The sequence below is a fragment of the Vulpes vulpes genome, chromosome 9 (genome assembly GCF_048418805.1).
Source record: "Vulpes vulpes isolate BD-2025 chromosome 9, VulVul3, whole genome shotgun sequence".
In the NCBI taxonomy this organism is placed as follows: domain Eukaryota; kingdom Metazoa; phylum Chordata; class Mammalia; order Carnivora; family Canidae; genus Vulpes; species Vulpes vulpes.
The window spans coordinates 353316-370374 of record NC_132788.1 but is presented as its reverse complement, the minus strand read 5'-3'; the positions used below and the strand labels follow the sequence as shown (position 1 = coordinate 370374).

The window sequence follows — 17059 nt, the reverse complement described above, 5'->3', positions numbered from 1 at the left end:
TGCTCCTGGTTTGTCATTTCTTTCAGATTCTGGATGAAATTGAAGAACATAACATCAAAATCTACCACTTACCTGATGCAGAATCAGATGAAGATGAGGACTTTAAAGAGCAGACCAGACTTCTCAAGGTAAGAGCAGTCGCCGGGTACCCAGCACCAGTCACCTGTGGCTGTCATCAGCACCATAGAAAGAGTTGGCAAAGGTCCCATCTTGGAAGGCTGGCCTTTGAGAGATCATCTGGTAGGTTCAGTTGCAGTCGTATTTTTGCTAAAAATATATTTGGACATAGCTGTCCCCTAAGGTTTAGAAATCGTATTACGTGTTTAATCTGCTTTCATATCCTTGTTTCCATGCAAAAAATACTTGTTACTTCTTAGTAAAATGTTCGATACCGTTAGCTTTCCAGGGAGGCATGTAGTACGCAGCAGTGCACACAGTCTGTGCCTGGGTTCTCGTGTTCACCGCGAAAGTCGGGTTCCGTGTGTGGAGCCCCTCTACCTTGTGTGTCTCTTTCTAGGCCAGTATCCCGTTCTCTGTGGTTGGATCCAATCAGCTGATTGAAGCCAAGGGCAAGAAGGTCAGAGGCCGCCTGTACCCGTGGGGTGTTGTGGAGGTGGAGAACCCAGAGCACAACGACTTCCTGAAGCTGCGGACAATGCTCATGTAAGACCCCCGTGCATTCCTGTCAGGGCAGCCTGGCGCCGAGAGCAGAGCTTTCGGACAGCAGGGTGTGCCCAGCCTCAGAGGACAGCTGCCAGTGCCGTGGTACTTGCATAGCAGGGCTGCTGCAGCCCGTTGAGGCGGGCCCTCCCTGCGGGGACCCTCCCGGGGGCTCTTGGTGACTTACGCTGCCGAACCCGCCTGTCCCTCTCGAGGTTAGCACACCCTCCTCCCTAGTCTCCCAGCTCTCTTGACACTGAACATAGACCGGGTCTAAACTGTGGAACGGCCGCACCAAACATGGGACGCCTCCTGCGCTGGGGGCAGATGTTCAGGCTGGCTGCAGGGCAGCTTCTGCACTCCCGGCTGAAACACGCTACCGCTCCAGGTCCGCCCCGGGCTGCGCTGACGTTCTTCAGTGCGTTCTTAGCACCTGCAACAGACCTCACTGCAGAAACCCACGTTTTCCTCTAAAAAGTAAAGTTCATATTTAGTGACATAAGCGCGGTTGCTGTTATTCTTTAATCAAGAGGCTAGAAGAAAGGGTATTGCTACAACCTAAAAGCCCTTTAATCCATCAAAGAATGGACAATCTAGGTAAATTTTGAGTAACTAAAAATTGATGTATAAGCTAATTGAAGTGTATGTCTTAGTTTAGCAATTTTTAGTGAACAGAAAGCACGGGAGCTACAATTAACTACGCTTTATCAAACAGAATTCCTTCACCTCACAGGAGCCTCGGGACGGGTCCTTATGGTCCCGCTGCTGTCTCGGAGGTACAGATGGAGCCCCTCCTGTGCGTGGTGTTTCTTAGAGTGGGGGACAGCACGCCAGCCCTCAGCCATCACTCCCTGTTTCCCTACATTCTGAGCAGACAGGAATGTGTTATCTGTACTCATTCTTGACTATTTAAGTATTTGAAAAAGCTGAGCCAAGAAAATTAGGAATGTTTTCTGATACGATTAGAAGGTTCAAAGTGCTATTTCTAGTTTATCCAAAATATTAATACTTTGATCGTCTTTTCCATAGCTTAAACTACTCAATTCTTTCATCTTGAGAAGTCAAGAGTATTTAAATTGCACGTTTTTCATAAGCTCTCTGAGAAAAGTATGTTCTCGTTTACCTAAAACAGACATTGTTTACCTAAAAGGACCCGCTGAAATTTGTACCTCTGTGCACTGGTGACGGCCTCATGCGGAGCTTGGCAGTGCCTGGTGCTGTGGGCTGGGCTTCTGCTTGTTGGCTGTGGGAGGGAGGAGACAGACGGCTGCACAGCTTCAGCCCTGTAGCTGAAACTGCAGCAACTTTGTGGACAATTGCGCAGGTCTCGGGTAGGGTTGGGGGTACTGGTGCTTCTCCCTGCAGAGGCTCCCACACACGGCTGGCCTTGCCGTGCCCTTCTGTCTTTCAGCACCCACATGCAGGATCTCCAGGAAGTGACCCAGGACCTTCACTACGAAAACTTCCGTTCTGAGAGGCTCAAGAGAGGCGGCAGGTTGTTGCCCCCACCTCGTGCAGTCCCCCTCTGTCCGTGTTGTGTCACAGAGCCACACTGTCCCTCCTTCTTCCTGTCCTACTGGCCCTTCTTGACTGTAAGCCACACGATTTGGTTTCCTACTCAGAAGCTGTTACCAGGTACTTGCTGCTAATGTAACTGTGTCGTGCTTTTTTTAACCTGTTGAACGTAGCTTTGACCATCTGCGTGCAGAGAACAGCCCTAGGTGTAAAGACCAGAGACTGGTCTCAAGCGCATCGCTCTGTCTAAATGAGGACAGACTTACTGGCATTAAGAAATGCAGGTCTCAAAAAAAAAAAAAAGAAAGAAAGAAATGCAGCTCTCTGGTCAGCACAGATGCACCCTGCTGCCCTCGCCTTTCCTCCATCACCATCTTATAGGTTTTATTTGAGATCTGTGTTTTGTGACCTGATTTATGTTTGATCACACCACATCTCTGCTTAGCTTAGGGATCAGATAAGTGACCTCCTGCATCATTTATAGCAAGAATTTTCTGCACAGAAGTTGATTCCACACACTTGATCCACAGGAGTGGTCCGAGGAGTGACCCTCAGTGGGTGGCTTGGAAGAGGCGAGGCTGTCCAACTTTATACACACACACACACACACACCCATTTCCTGTATATACACGTCTCCAATAAAGTTGCATTTATAAATCAGGCACAGGTAAGGGGTTAACAGCAGCAATAATAAAAGCAAACAGTTACAGCGATAGAGTATAATCAGAGTCACGTGATTGTGGTCTGTCTCTCTCAAAATCTCTTCTTGCCCTGCATTCACCCCTCTTCCTGTGATGATGTGAGATGTTAGAATGCCCACATGGTGAGGTGAAGTGAGGGCAGTGACGTAGGCACTGTGATGCAGAGCTCGGTTCCTGCTGACCTTCTGGCGGCACTTCAGGAGGATCATGTGCCTTCGGACCACGGCCGAGCACAGGTCCCTGAAACCACACACAAGGGGCCTGGCTGTACTACAGTGTGTTACAATATTCACATTTTTGAAGTCTGGTGGATTTGTGTATATATTCGGGTGAACGTTAAGGCTTGCTTTACTGTGTTGTTTACTTGGGGACCAGATATTAAGTAAGGTTTTAGAGGCCGATGAGGAAGCAAAGCATGCGCTCATGAAGAGCTGTGTCCTCACTGCTCAGCGGCCTCCTCAGCCTGGACGCTCAGGCCCTGCTCCTTGTTCAAGTGTGCTCGTCACAGCCTGTGTCCATTAAGAAGGACTTAAATTAAAACAGTGTTTTCCTGATGGCAGCTGCTACTCCTCCAGTAAGTGAAGACGAGGGTGTCAGTCCCCGTTTGGAGTTAGAGAAGTTTCTCAAATTCACCATCTTGTGATGTGCTTTTTTTCATCTTTCTTTCTTATTTATTCATGTTAATCCGAAAAGTGATAGATAAGTAATTTTAAATATTTTTCTCAGAAATGTAAAGTCCAGTTTTACTTTGGATATTTGTCATCAGAAATAACCACCTAAATTTGTTACAATATTGTAATTTCTTTTAACTCCTAGAAAAGTAGAAAATGAGGACATGAATAAAGATCAGATCCTGCTGGAGAAGGAAGCAGAGGTAGGTAGAGAGGCATATTGGTGGTGTGTGTGCACAAAGCGTTACAGTTTTCCTTTCTTATATTTTTAAGAAATATGTTACACAGAATCTATTTTATTTTGTATATACCTGTGTATAGTATGGATATTGCTTTCCATGTATTACCATTTGCTGTCCAGCCATTTAGTGGGAAGAACTTGGGCTAGTGCACATTTAGTGATGTTAGTCCTAGAAGCCTAGTGAATTTACTAATTTAGTAAAGTATTCAAAATATGGTCGTTTTCCCATACATAGACAATAATGAATTGGAAAATATAAAGGAAGAAACTGCCATTTACATCCATTAATAAAAATTTAAGAAATGTGCGGGACTTATAGGGAGAAGAAACTAGAAAACCCTACTGAAAACAATTTTCAAAATGCAAATGGACACATGACTGTAGGCAAGACTTTAATTGCAGAGATCACAGTTCCCTCTGAACTGAACTCCATTCCTGCACAGTGGTCTGGTTTGCAAAGTTCTTCTTGGGGAGAGCGAGGGTTAGCTCCTAGAAATCCAGAGGGTGTGGGGCGCCTGGGTGGCTCAGTGGTTGAGATCTGGCTCAGGGCATGGTCCCGGGTCCTGGGATCGAGTCCCCCATTGGTCTCCCTGCGAGGGACCTGCTTCTGTCTCTCTTTCTATGTTTCTCATGAATAAATAAGTCTTTTAAAAAAGAAATCCAGAGTGTGGCACAGGCGTGATGGGCTGATAAAATCCATGTCTAGAAGTGGGTCCGAAATATGGAAAAGCATCTGGTAGAGGTGGCATTGGGGTCTGTTAGAGCTGAGGAATCCAAGCATATCTGGGAAATCCTCAAATAGGCCAGTCTTTGAGAAACGAAAAAATAAAACTCACTTCTTCGGACAAATTAATTCAATATGGATTAAAGTACTTAAATGTTAAAAAAGCATGACCAGAAAGTTATTTGAAGAAAATTGAGGTCAGTATTTTTTATAACGTGTGCCTGGAGGCCGTTCCAAACGAGTGGAAACTGTAGTGATGAAAACTGAAGAGGGTAGCAGAGGAGGTGCATCCACCATGTGGAACAGCGGGGGCCTTGCCGCCTCGTGGGGAAGCCCCAGGCCCCCTCCCCACCAGGGAGTGGCAGCCTCTTTCCCACCTTTTAGGCTAAACAGCATCTCCTATTCTCTTTCCTAATTCTTCTGTTTGTTGGTAATTTCTGTTTCTTATTTGAATTGTATTTTATCATTTGCTTAGTTTTTCTATTGTTTGTTCTTTTACTGATTCGTAGGAGTTCTTTGTGTGTTAACTCTTTGTCATGTTTTGGGAAAGTATTGAAGTTGAAATTTTGGGACTCAAAGAACACCCAGAAAGAGACCCAGTAACGTGTCCCTGTGTCCTGTGCCCACAGCTCCGCCGCATGCAGGAGATGATCGCAAGGATGCAGGCTCAGATGCAGCTGCAGATGCAGGGTGGGGATGCTGACGGTGGGGTCCACGGGCACCACGTGTAAGATCACGGTAAGGCCTAGGAGGCAGGGTGCTCATAGACACCCCAGCGTAACGTCACGACAGGCACTTCCTTCGGTCTAACATCTTACATTTTGAAGCTCTTTAACTCTATCACTAGCATTTAAGGAGACTGGGCATTTATAAAATCGACGCTTCTCAGCTCTGCCTGTCTAGTAAAGACTTTCTTTTTTTACCTGAGCTTACAAGTACGATTAATGAAGACAAATTAAATTTATTAGTCATACAATTGAGAGAATTTTGCAAGTGTTATTTAAAACGGGTTATGCAGACCAAAGATGGGCCAGGGACCTCAAGGGGACTGCTGACTTCCCACCGTTCGCCACAGCTGTGCTTGTCCCCTCCACAGTCAGTGAGTCATGGAGATGTCTGGCCTGGTGTGCACAGGCCCTCTTGTTTGAAGGGAATCTGCAGACACCAGAGACCTGGGACCAGGAAAAGACAAGTGTCTACTTCCCTCTGTCCTGTGGACAGGTGGGCATTCAGAGCCCCCTAGGTGACTGCTGTCATCATCTCCCAGAGGAGGAAGCAGCTGTGTGGGGCTGGGGTGGAGGCCCAAGGCTCTGTGTGGAAGAGAGTCGCTTGGGGCTAGGCAGACCAGGGCGGTACTGGCCACAGGCACAGATCTGGGGCCGGGGAGCTGGGGGTGCAGGTGCAGAGCCCACTACAGGCGGGGGCCTGGTCCTAAAGGCAGGAGAATGTTTGTAAAAGGAGGAAGGTGGCATGGGGACATGAGTGAGCTGGGGCTTAGCTGCCACAGGGCAGGATCGAGGAGACAGAGGGAAAGGAGCCTGGAGCATCTGTCAGGAGTGCACCATACAGACACACGAGGGTAGAGGAAGGATCTGCAGGGCTGTGCTGGGAGCATTGGCCGCCCAAACAAAGCCCCTGCCCTTGTGGCTTATGGGGAAAGGTTTCAAATACATACGTTCCGTGTCACCAGTAGTTACTGGAATGGAAGTGTCCACATAACCTCCCACCCAGGCTAGTGTTCATGGTTTACTTTCAGCATCATGTGAACACCTTAGAGCAGTCCTGATGATTGTGTGCTGAGTCCACATGGCACTAATGAGGACGCTATGCTGTGTCTGGGTGTGAAATTATTTGCCTGTACTCGTATAACTGGTGAAACGTCAGTACCTCCTGACCCCATGAGGCTGATCCTGCCCATGAGGCTGATTCTGCAGGGGCAGATTAGGCGCCTGGCAGGGAAAGGCTGGTGAATTAGAAAGAGACAGGACTCCTGAGCAGTGGGGCTCCTTTGAGGCAGGAGGGAGTGACAGATGTTAGCTCATTTTCTCTTATCTCACTGCTTCTCTTTTGAAAACTTCAACCCTGAAATTATGAAGATTCCACTTTAGGTAGATACAGTGAAGTTATTTTTTTGCATACTCTGCAATTTGCTGGTACTCTGGTTCCCTAGAGCCTCATAAATGACTTTTAGATTTTAATAATTCTGGTCACAGGAGCCAACCCTCTGCTCTGTGTGTGCCCTTTGTTAATACAGAGAACACTGCAGTTAATGGTCTTAGCAGTGAGCATTGTTGCGCCACTTCCATTGAACTATGTTGTGTTTTGCTTTTCCAGAAGAGACTCTGCAAGATACAGAAGATACAGAGAACATTCCGCATGAGTACCACGACTGCGTGTTTCCGAGAGATCATTGGAGGGGGGGTGCCCATCCACATTTTACAGTACCTGTGCCTGAGAATTTAATTTTTTTTTAAACTTTCGATGTGTTTTGTATGAAGTACTTTTAACATTTCTATTTCATCGCTTTGTTACACTTTATATTTTGTGAGGTGAACCTTCCATTTTCATTTTTCTTCCACCTTAACTAACCACTGATGTTGGAACTGATTTCCAGGATCAGTCCATATGTATAATTAACATTGAATTTCTCTGATTTGGCTGGCCTAACTGAATAATTGTTGAGGAGCACTCTTGATTTCATTTCCAGAACATTCAGATTTAGCCAGCATGTGCCTGGGTGCTAGTGATGTGGCCCCAGTGATAGAGAGAGGTGAGCTGGCGTCTGCAGGGCATTTACTTACCAGGTCACCAACATGGAGATTCTCTCCTGCTTTGCTTTGCTTTGAGCACAACATCTGAAACCAGTTTTGCTGCTATAATCCAATACTGTTAACTCCTGCACACTTACTTTTTTACCAAGTAAAACAATAGAATTATCTAATATGGTATGTGTATACTAAAATAGCTCTTTTAAAAACAGGTGGTTTGCTTCAAATTTTAAGAGGTCTCTGGATTCTGATGCTGGGTCATTTTTTAAACTGCTCTGCAGAGAACCTGCGGCAAACCACGTTTTGTCGCGTTCCCCACTGATGCTGGTTATACTCCGCCGTGGACAGCAAGAGTCTGTGAACTCCAGTTTTCATATTACAACGTTCTTACCCATACAGAGAGCGCCAATAGACGATTTTTACTCAACTAACATGAAAAGTTACTTTTTTAAGGAAAATTTAGAAATCAGCCTTTTTATGCTTTTTTACAGCACTCTGATGTGCTTTCTGTAACTACAGGTGTACGAGATCTTCCTGAGCCGTCAGCGTCGGGGTCCTTGGTGGAAAGCCCTCTGAACCCAGACCTGGCCTGAGGCTCATGGCCCCATGATGCCTGAATGCCAACCAGGTTTTCCTGATTTGGCTTTCCTTTAACTGGTTCTTTAAAATTTTTAATAGTTTTCTGAAAGGAGGCAAATAACGAGCATTTTATATGGAAACTGTTGTCCGTTTTTAGCCATCGTCGTGTCCTTCCCTATATGTCCTACAAACCTGCCCATCTGCCAGGTGAAACTAAGAGACCTTTCAAATCTGCCCCATGGTCCAACTGCTTAGGCGCCACCCATCAGACCTGTCTTCTGTGCTCTGCGCCCTTGGCCCTCCCCTTCCGTCCAAGGGGCACTGAGGCCCCAGGGCTTGTTATTTTCAGCGTTTATACTGACAATGGGAAAGTGGTCCCCAGAAAGTGATGGGTGAAAGGAGAGCTGAAGGGAGCAGGTGCTGGCGGTGTTTTCAGTTTGCTCTAACAGGAGGAATAGAGATGCAGAAAACACCCGTCTCCCCCCGAGGATGGGAAGAGTTTTTGTTTGAGTCAGACAAGATAAAGTGACATGGTCGAAACGTTTGTCACGGAGGTGGGCTACAGACAGCAATCAGGTGTCCCAGGAACTTCGTCTTCTCACGGTTGCACCAGCCTTAGGCTTAGGCACAGGTGTACAAAGTTCTACCAGGAGGAAGTGTTCGCTGACGTTAGAGCACCTCCGTACAAGGCCAGTTGTTGGGTTCTTTTGCCTTTAAGTACACTCGTAAAAGGCCCTGTGTGTGTTTGAGTAAAACTACTAGGGCCAGCTGCCACCTGGTAAGCATAGTGCGGGGGTGGGTGGACCCACACTGTCTCACTTCTATATCCCCCTTTGTTTTCCTGCCCAAATCTAAATAAATACTTTTCCTGATAATTGCTTTTACTAAGAGATCATCTTTACTTATAGAAATGTATTTTGAAAACTTACTTTACACAACGATTTTGTATTCACTGAAACTAACCTTTTATCAATAAAGCACTATTGTTTGGCTATTAAGTGGATAGTTGTTGGTTCTTTATGAGGGTGTGAAATCTTCTGGGAAAGGTTCAAAGCCCTGCAGAACAACTGTGCATGAAATCAGGAAGAATTACTTGCACCAATAACCTCAGTACCCAACTTTGCATTGGCGATCCCAGCCCGGAAGAGAGCCATAAAGCCTAGGGAGAAACGCGGGGATCTGACCGTCTACGTAAAGTGAGACGTGTGCTAAGAATTAGCACTAGTCAGAGTTCAGTGATGTCTCCTCACAAGTTAGAGAATGGAGCGGGAAGAGGGATCTTGTTCACCGTAGCAGTAACTACTAAACACCTAGAAGCATAAACGACTGGAATGGATGTAGGAATAGCTGCACCTATTGCCTGGAAAAGATCTAGGAAATCACTTCTAAGAAGAGGGATATGAGCGCTCGACGACTTGGGAGGGGACATGCTGTACGCCTGGACCGCTAGCCTGGTCTCCGTGGCTGGATGGCCCTTTGGCTGCCCCCGCCAGTGCTTCCTGAACCACCCTCTCCGGTCTCCCAGCCTGTACTCTCCTGTTTGGTGCCAGTGGGGGCCCTGCAGCCTCCAGGGAGTCCCTCCCCCCTGACGGGGCTCTCCTCGCCCCCAGCAGCCCTGCACACCTTTGGGGGGCGGGGTCCGGCCCGGAGACGTGTGCGTGCACCCCTGGGGGCAGCAGGACAGCCCCCTGGGCTCATGGGGCTGGGGGCCAGAGGAAGGGTCTCAAGGGAGTGGTGGGGACAAGGGGACAGGAGGTGCAGCTGAGCCCCGGTCCCCTTGTGCCTGCGGACCGCCGGTTCTCCGACCTCCAGATCTGGCCCTGAGGGCAAGTTGAGAAGGGTCTTGAAGGATGTGTAGGAGTTCGCTGAGTCCTTGGAGGAAGGGGTGTGTGCTCCCGGTGGTCGCGGGCCTGGGGGCCCAGGAGTCGTGAGCTAAAGGGCGACCCCCCCCCCCCAGGGGCCGGTCTCCACCCTCCACCGCGGCACCGCCTCCTCCGGGCCTACCCGGGGCCTCCGCGGGGCCTGGTTGGGGAGCGCTCGGGGGAGGGGGGGCGGCCGGGCGGGGGCGGGGGCGGGGGCGGAGCCGGAGGGAGGAGCCGAGGCCCCGCCCCCAGGACTGGGCTCCGCCCCGCGAGGCGAGCATGGCTGGTTGCGTTCGACTCCGCCGAAGCCCCTCGCCCCGCCCCGCCCCGTCCGTCGGCCAATCAGGAGCCCGCGGGCCGTGGCGGCCCCGCCCGGAGGTCCGCCGGCCAATCGGAGGCGCGTCCGCGGAGGCGGGGGCGGGGCCAGGCGGGGCGCACGGCGCGGGGCGGGGCCAGGCGCGGAGGCGGCCGCGGGCGGTCGGGCGCGGCGGGGAGCGGCGGAGCGGGCGGGACCCGGAGGCCGCGGCGCGACGGCGAGGGCCGGGCCGGCGGGTGAGGACGCGGGGCGCGGGGCGCGGGGCGCGGGGCGCGGGGCGCGGGCGGGGCGGCGGGGCGGGGGCTCGGGGCGCGGTCCGCCGGCGGATTCCGGGCCCGGGCTCCGGAGGCCTTGCGGTCGGCGGGCCCCGTGCGCGGAGGGCCCGGGTGTGCGGAGCCGGCGGCCGCGTGGAGGCCCGGGGCGGGCGGGATCCTGCGCGGAGGCCTCGGAGGGTCGGCGGGGGGGGGGGGGGGGAGGAGGGGAGGGGGGGAGGGGGGAGTAGGGGAGGGTCGGCGGGGGCGGGGAGTAGGGGAGAGTGGGGGGGAGGGGAGTAGGGGAGGGGGGAGGGGGAGTAGGGGAGAGTGGGGGGAGGGGAGTAGGGGGGAGGGGGAGTAGGGGAGGGCGGGCCCTTGAGGTGGCCAGGGAGAGTGGGGGGGGCATCCGGGGAGGGTTGGGCAGGGTGCAGGGGAGGGTTGGGGGGTGTAGGGGAGAGTCGCGCCCTGAGGTGGGGGGCAGCCGGGGCAGGGGTGGTGAGGGGCCGGGGTGCAGGGGAGGGTCCCTTGGGGCGTCTGGAGTAAGGAGGGGGTAGAGGAGGGTCAGCCCTGGCAGAGTCACAGGTGGAAGCTGGGGCTGGCTGTGACCCCAGCCTCTCGCCTTCCCCACAGCGCGTCTTACAGGTGGGAGCTAGACCTTAGGTGTCCATGTTTTTAGGGCACTGAGGTCTAGGAATGTTGCTAAGGCCTGGGGGAGGCGCCTGGAGGAAAACGGGGAGCAGAGCATGGCCCAGGGAGTGCACGTCCCCAGGTGTCCCCAGGTCTCCCCAGGTCTCCCCAGGTCGTGGTCTGGCTGGGAAAACAGACGTTTAATTATGCGTGGAAGGAAATAGCGTCAGCACCTCGGGTGGGAAGAGGATGGAAGATCTAAAACCCAGGGCTGAATCCTTAAAGGCTGCGTTTGCTTCTTCGTTTGTTTCCACGTCTCCAGGGGCGCTTCTGCTGGACCACGTGGAGACGTGTGGTGACCGTCAGGGGCAGCGGGGTAAGCGCTGGTTTTGCGCCGACTGCGTCAGGGCGGACAAGACAGATTTTCTCTCTGCCAGAGAGACGGGGCAGGACGTTCGAGGTAGGCGGCGAGGACTGACCTTTACTTGTAGACCAAATGGGATTTTAATTTTCTGCATCTGCTGTTTCTTGAAATTCGTGTGAGTTCCGGCACGAGAGAGAGAACCGTGTGCGAAGGGTTGTGAAGCGCTTCACGCCGGTCATGCCCTTGGCCCTCTCCCTGGCCGGTCGCACAGCCCCGCGCGGGAGCGGAGCAGGTGGAGACCCGTTTAGGATCGTGCCCTGGCCGTGCCCCTGCCCTGCCCGCGCCTTCCTGCGGATTCCCACTGTGGTTGCACTCGGCCTCCGGACTGGGTGCAGACGCGCAGGTTCCAAACTGCGCAAGTGTGCGGGCGCGTGGGTGTGTGTGACCGTCCTTTCAGGGGAGGCTTCAGGGTCCTTCTGTCCTATTTTGTTTCCCAAAAAAGGTGTGTGTGATACGTCCAGTCGTCTCTGTTCCTTATCTATAAGATGGGGTCGCAGTTGAGCCGCGGCCGTGGTTGTTGCGAGGGCTCGTGCTGTGGCTGAGCTGCTCCTCCGACTCCCGCACGCAGCAGGTGCTTTCCTCCGTAGCCGCTGTGTCCGAGGGCCGAAGGATGACCGAGTGGACAGTGGGGCGGGGTGGCAGGACGCAAGAGGGCCCTGCTGCTTTGGGGAAGGATAGGACCCGACTGAAGGTGAAGACTGAGGCGGGCATCGTTCCTTCTGTCCACACGTGGTGGCCTCCGGTCACCGCTGCCCCCTCAGTAGTCAGACGGTAACGCTCCTCTTTCTGCTCCTCGCCTTTTCAGTTTGTCCCTGTCGTTCCTTTACCCGCTTTCTTGTCAGCTGACCAGCCGCCCCTTTCACTCGGAGGCTGGTGAGCATGCGACAACCCCGCTGTGAAGGGTGTGCAGCCGAGGTCACCTGGGTTGTGCTCGGAGGCCTGTGTGTCCAGAGCATCCGCGGGTTGCAATGGGCTCGTCCACTCCAGGTAGGCAGATGCAGAGCTCCCCGGTTGGCTTGCAGGGTGCCCTGCGGCGGGAGGAGACCGCACCCCGCGGACTGGGCACTGGGCGTCCGGTTGAGGCCCCTTGCAGAGCTGCGTGCGCGTCAGCAAGTCACTAACCTTTGTGAGGCTGAGTTCCTGGATATACGCCAGGGGGTCCTGAGGGCTAAATGAGACGATGTGGGCGTGCGTGGCCTCCTAGCAGCGCGACCTGACCCGTGCGACCCTGGGGCTGTTGTGGGGCGCAGCAGGACCATCTTGAGGCCTGACCCCGGTGCCCTGCTGTGGAGGCCTTCTCCCTCTCCTGCCACCCCCCAGATTCCTGTCTGCCAGCCCCACTGTCCTTTCAGTGGTGCCGCCGCCATTGAACGCACTTCTGTCCTCTCCCACTGTGACCAGGAGGCTTCTTGCCCGTAAAGCCCCATGTTCTTACATACTTAGGCATTTTTGATACTGAGTAGCTGCTCAAGAAATGTTTGTAAATTAGTCAAATTTCATTTGGAGCAAGGGCAGGTGCCAGCTTTTATAGCGCCTGAAGCTTATGCAGCTGGGGGGAGGGAGTCTCATTAAGAAAAAGAATAAGGCTTGGGGGCTTGGGCGATCTCAGGGTCAGGAGGTCGACCCCTGAGTTGGGCTCTGACTCTCCCCCTCCCCCCTGCTCCCTCACATGCTCTCTGTCTCTTAAATAAATAATTTTTTTTAAGGACTCTATTTATTCATGAGACACAGAGAGACTTAGGCATGGAGCCTGCTGTGGGACTCGATCCCAGGACCTCGGGATCATGACTTGGGCGGAAGGCAGGAGCTAAACTGCCAAGCCACCCATGGATCCCCTAAATAAATCTTTTTTTAAAAAAAAAGAATACAATGTCACAGTAATTGGAAAGTATTTAGAATGAGGAAAAGTGCTACTTTTGAAAAAGCTAATAATAAAAACATCACTAAATAGCCTGTTTGTTCAGCAGCGGCTTGTGTATTTTCAGATGGCCTCTTCATGTGAGAGAGAAGGAGAGAGTTCAGTGATCCCTCTAGCATAGTTGACCAAGTATTTTTTGATAGTTAGGATGCACAGAATGTGATTCACATATACATAATGTACGTTTGCTGTTTCTAACACAGCTACAGGTTCGTGTGTCAGAGAAGCACAGGTTCTGGTAAATTCTATTGTACAATTCCATTCAAAAAAGTTAAAAACAGTACTAGCACAATAAGTTATTTTTCTGACAAGAACTGCAATTTTGGCCACTTAACAGTGTAACACATCCGACGATCATTTTCCCACAGAGGAGCCTCTGGCTCCCCACATTTCAGACCTTGTTTCTCTCCCATAGCCCCCACGCTCCCCGTGCCCAGCGTCGCTGGATCTGTAAGGTTGTCGCAGGACCCCAGGCCTGCACTGTTGTTTCGTACAGCCGTGGGCAGGCAGGGTGGGTGACACCAGTGTTCTAGAAGCCCTCCCTGCCCTGAGGTGCTGGGGATAAGTGTACAAGAAGCAATTGCAAACATAATGCATCCGACTGAACGTATCTCCAGCTCACTGTGCCCTTAGCTGCATCCCCAGAATGCCGAAGGCCCTCCTCAGCTGCCTGACCTAAAGGGAAGAACGTTGTGGAAAGAGGTGGCAGGCCTAGTCGATGGCAACTAGAGTGTGTTCCGTAAATTCTAAGGCTACAGCTCCAGGCACACTTTCTTGAGGCCTTTCCGAGGCCCATGGAAGGGCACACTGTGCATCGGGGGCCCCGAAGCCAAAAGCAGAACAGCTTCGGCATCATGAGGCTTCTGCAGGGGCAGTTCTGGCCGTTGCTGGATGCCAGGTAACACAGCAGAGACGGGGTGAGGCGCCCCCGGCATCTCCAGACACCGACGGCGAGTGTGTCTGGGAAGGAAGAAGCAACACTACGGAGTTGTACAAGTTGTCTTGTCGCTTCCATAGTTAAAGTCCCAGTAGTAGTTAATAAGGTGTGTGTTGGGGAAACAAGTCCCAATAACTTAAGATACCGATTCCAGCAGGTGCTTAAAACCGTTTTTATTTTACTGAACTGTTTTAGAAAGACAAGCCCAATCCTGGAGACCCGGGATCGAATCCCACGTCGGGCTCCCGGTGCATGGAGCCTGCTTCTCCCTCTGCCTGTGTCTCTGCCTCTCTCTCTGTGTCTCTCTGTGACTATCATAAATAAATAAATAAAAAATAAAAATTAAAAAAAAAAGAAAGAAAGAAAGACAAGCCCAGCTCCTAGAGGAGAGACCGTAGCCGTTGCCGCTTTCTCGTGGGCAGGGAGCAGTGATGTTCCATGGGTGACCCTGCCAGTACGGCTTCTAAAGCAGGTGGTACTCTTGCAGGAGTCTGCAGAGAAGCCATCTGACTTCAGAAGTGATACATACTCGTTACTAAAGGCAATTTGAAAAATACAGGACATTGGAAAAAGAAAGAAAAAAATCAACCCTATTCTCTCTCCCAAAAATAACCACTATAAACACGTTTTAAAATGCATAAATGTCAAGTTCTGGTTCCTGGAAGCTGGAATAAGCCCAGTCCACACTGTCTCCCCCACTGAGCATGGCTGCATGCAGCCCGGATTTGAGAACTCTGACAAGTAGTGACAGGGGCTTGGGGACAAAGGCCACTGCACCAGCGAGGAGGCTCCTGGTTTCCCTCTGGGGTTCTCTAGGCTGGTCTGAGGGCATCTGGGAGCCGGAGGGTGCAAGGTGCAAGCAGATGGTGCTGCGGAGAAGCCTCTACTCTGGGCCGTAGGAGAGACCCGGAGAAGGCCGCTCTTCTCCTCTCCCCTTCCTCTCCCTCGGGTCAGGCACCTAAAACCCAGAGCGAGTCAGGAAACCCCGTTGCTTTTTTTTTCTCATCCTGGGCCCCGGTCCCAGGCAAGGGTGCAGGCACAGGCCGGGCAGAGCAGAGCCGGTAAAGCCCTAGGTCTCCGGCTGGAGGACTGAGAGGTGCTCCAGGCAGAGACTGGGGAGAAGAAGAGCTCAAGAGAGTGACCTCAGCAGTGGGCCGTGCACGCGCGGCTCTGGCCCTGAACAGAGACTGGCCCCGGGGTGATGGCGCACAGGCAGGAGCCTCTGGGCGTGGGGCTGACGCTTGAGTGCACGGGCCCCGGCTGCTGAAGCAGGCACAGCAGCATTCGCCATGGGATTTAAACAAGGCCCAGCGTCCCCTAACACAGCATTAAGCTGTCCCACGGAACCAGGACAGCGCCGGCTCAGAAGACAGGCTAAGCCCAAGGTGGTGCAGAGGTTGCAGCCTCTGACACACTTGGGGTAGCAGAATCTTGGCTCCCGTGACCTTCACCCCCAGGTGCTGCTTCTAGGAACGGGACGTTAGAGCAGCTGGGCCAGCAGGGACGGGGGCCTCAGTCCTACACCCAGACAGCTGAGCATCCAGCTGTCCCGTTGGGCAGGCCTCGTGAGCCCCGAGGTCGAGTGTTCTGCTGGTTTACACTGACCCGGACTTGTGCCCCTCAGACGCTGAGAGGATGCGAGGCTTTTCCTCAAGCTGCTAAGTTGTTAAAGGCTGCAATGAAAACTAAAACAACGGTCATTAAAATGTCCTGAGAAGTAAGGGTACTCTTGAAACAAATGGAAAGATAGAAAGCAAAAAAAAAATATGTAAGAAGAAACCTGTGGGAATTTTAGAGCTGAACTGAAAAATACAGTAACAAAGTGGAGGTGACATAGGACAGAGTGAGCTCATGCGGAGATGTGCAGTTTGTTTTAGCGTCAAACTGTTTTGTCTTTTAATCGTAAAGAATCTGCCACCGGGCGCTCGGCCTGTCTCCATGGGTTGGATCTGCGGCCTTCACGGTGGACACGCTGCTCCTCTCACCTGTCAGCTGTCCCCAGGGTTTTCTGGGTCCTTACCTACTCTGAAAAGTGTTTATTTCTTTCTTGCCTCACGGAGAACTCCGAACATTCACAGAAGTTCGTATATCAAAACCAACTCCGTTAGTCAACATATGGGCAATTGGTTTTTGGGGGGGAGGGGACCTATTATCCCCTTTAGCGATCGCCACCTCCGTGGATTATCTTAAAGTAGACCTAGGCATTATTCTACTTCATCTGTAAATACTTGAGCGAATGTCTCTAAGAGATAGAGACTTTCCCCCTTCGTCTACACACGATACCATTAAAACATAGGAAGTTAGCAGTACTTGTTAAATCACCCGATGTCCAGGAAGTGCCCACATTTCCCTGATTGTCCCATGGATACTTGATTCAGGGTTCAAACAAGGTCCACAGGGTGTTGGTGGCAGACAGCATCTTTTACCAGTTTTTATCACCCCCCTTTTCTTCTCTTTTTTTTTTTTTTTTTGTATCGTGCCATTTATTGAAATGAGATATTTTTTCTTACAGAATATGTTATATTGTGCTATTACAGTTTTTTTAATCCTGAGGATGTATTTCACTAGTGATGGGTAGTGCGGTTCTGACTTTGAAAGTCAGTTGAAGTAATTCCCATTGTTGCTTAGCTGTTGTCTTAATGTACAGTAGGATCATATGTTTCATTTAGTTTGAGTTTTCTAAGACACTGATGTCATGTTGCTCTCTAATCACGGAAAACACCCAAGAGGTTCCCAGGTCAACCCAAGGAAGCCCTGCACCCTGGAAGAAGGGGTCTCTGGTGCTCTGTCCCCAGCGCCTTCCCTCCAGCCACCGTCTGTAGGCTTGGTTTATCCTTCCGTTGTTGGAACATAAGCACATGC

At 51.7% G+C, this 17059-nt stretch overlaps 2 protein-coding genes across 11 annotated transcripts in view; both read left to right on the top strand.

Moving 5' to 3' along the window:
- The window catches only part of SEPTIN2 (septin 2), a 33341-nt gene extending 24484 nt beyond the window's left edge, over positions 1 to 8857 (top strand). For all 6 annotated transcript variants that reach the window (XM_072718920.1, XM_072718917.1, XM_025987691.2 and 3 more), the window contains 6 exons: positions 27 to 128; positions 518 to 663; positions 2072 to 2155; positions 3693 to 3750; positions 5142 to 5250; positions 6847 to 8857. In XM_072718920.1, the coding sequence (XP_072575021.1) occupies positions 27 to 128; positions 518 to 663; positions 2072 to 2155; positions 3693 to 3750; positions 5142 to 5243 (492 nt within the window). In that variant the 3' untranslated portion in view covers positions 5244 to 5250; positions 6847 to 8857. The remainder of the gene's footprint in view (positions 1 to 26; positions 129 to 517; positions 664 to 2071; positions 2156 to 3692; positions 3751 to 5141; positions 5251 to 6846) is intronic.
- A 1334-nt stretch (positions 8858 to 10191) lies between these two features.
- The window catches only part of FARP2 (FERM, ARH/RhoGEF and pleckstrin domain protein 2), a 96373-nt gene continuing 89505 nt past the window's right edge, over positions 10192 to 17059 (top strand). For 3 of the 5 annotated variants that reach the window (XM_072718914.1, XM_025987727.2, XM_072718915.1), the window contains exon 1: positions 11241 to 11378. The gene's annotated coding sequence lies outside the window, so the exon portion shown is untranslated. Of the gene's footprint in view, positions 10274 to 11240; positions 11379 to 17059 lie in introns of those variants that run through there. The other 2 variants (XM_072718912.1, XM_072718913.1) reach the window with 2 other exon arrangements.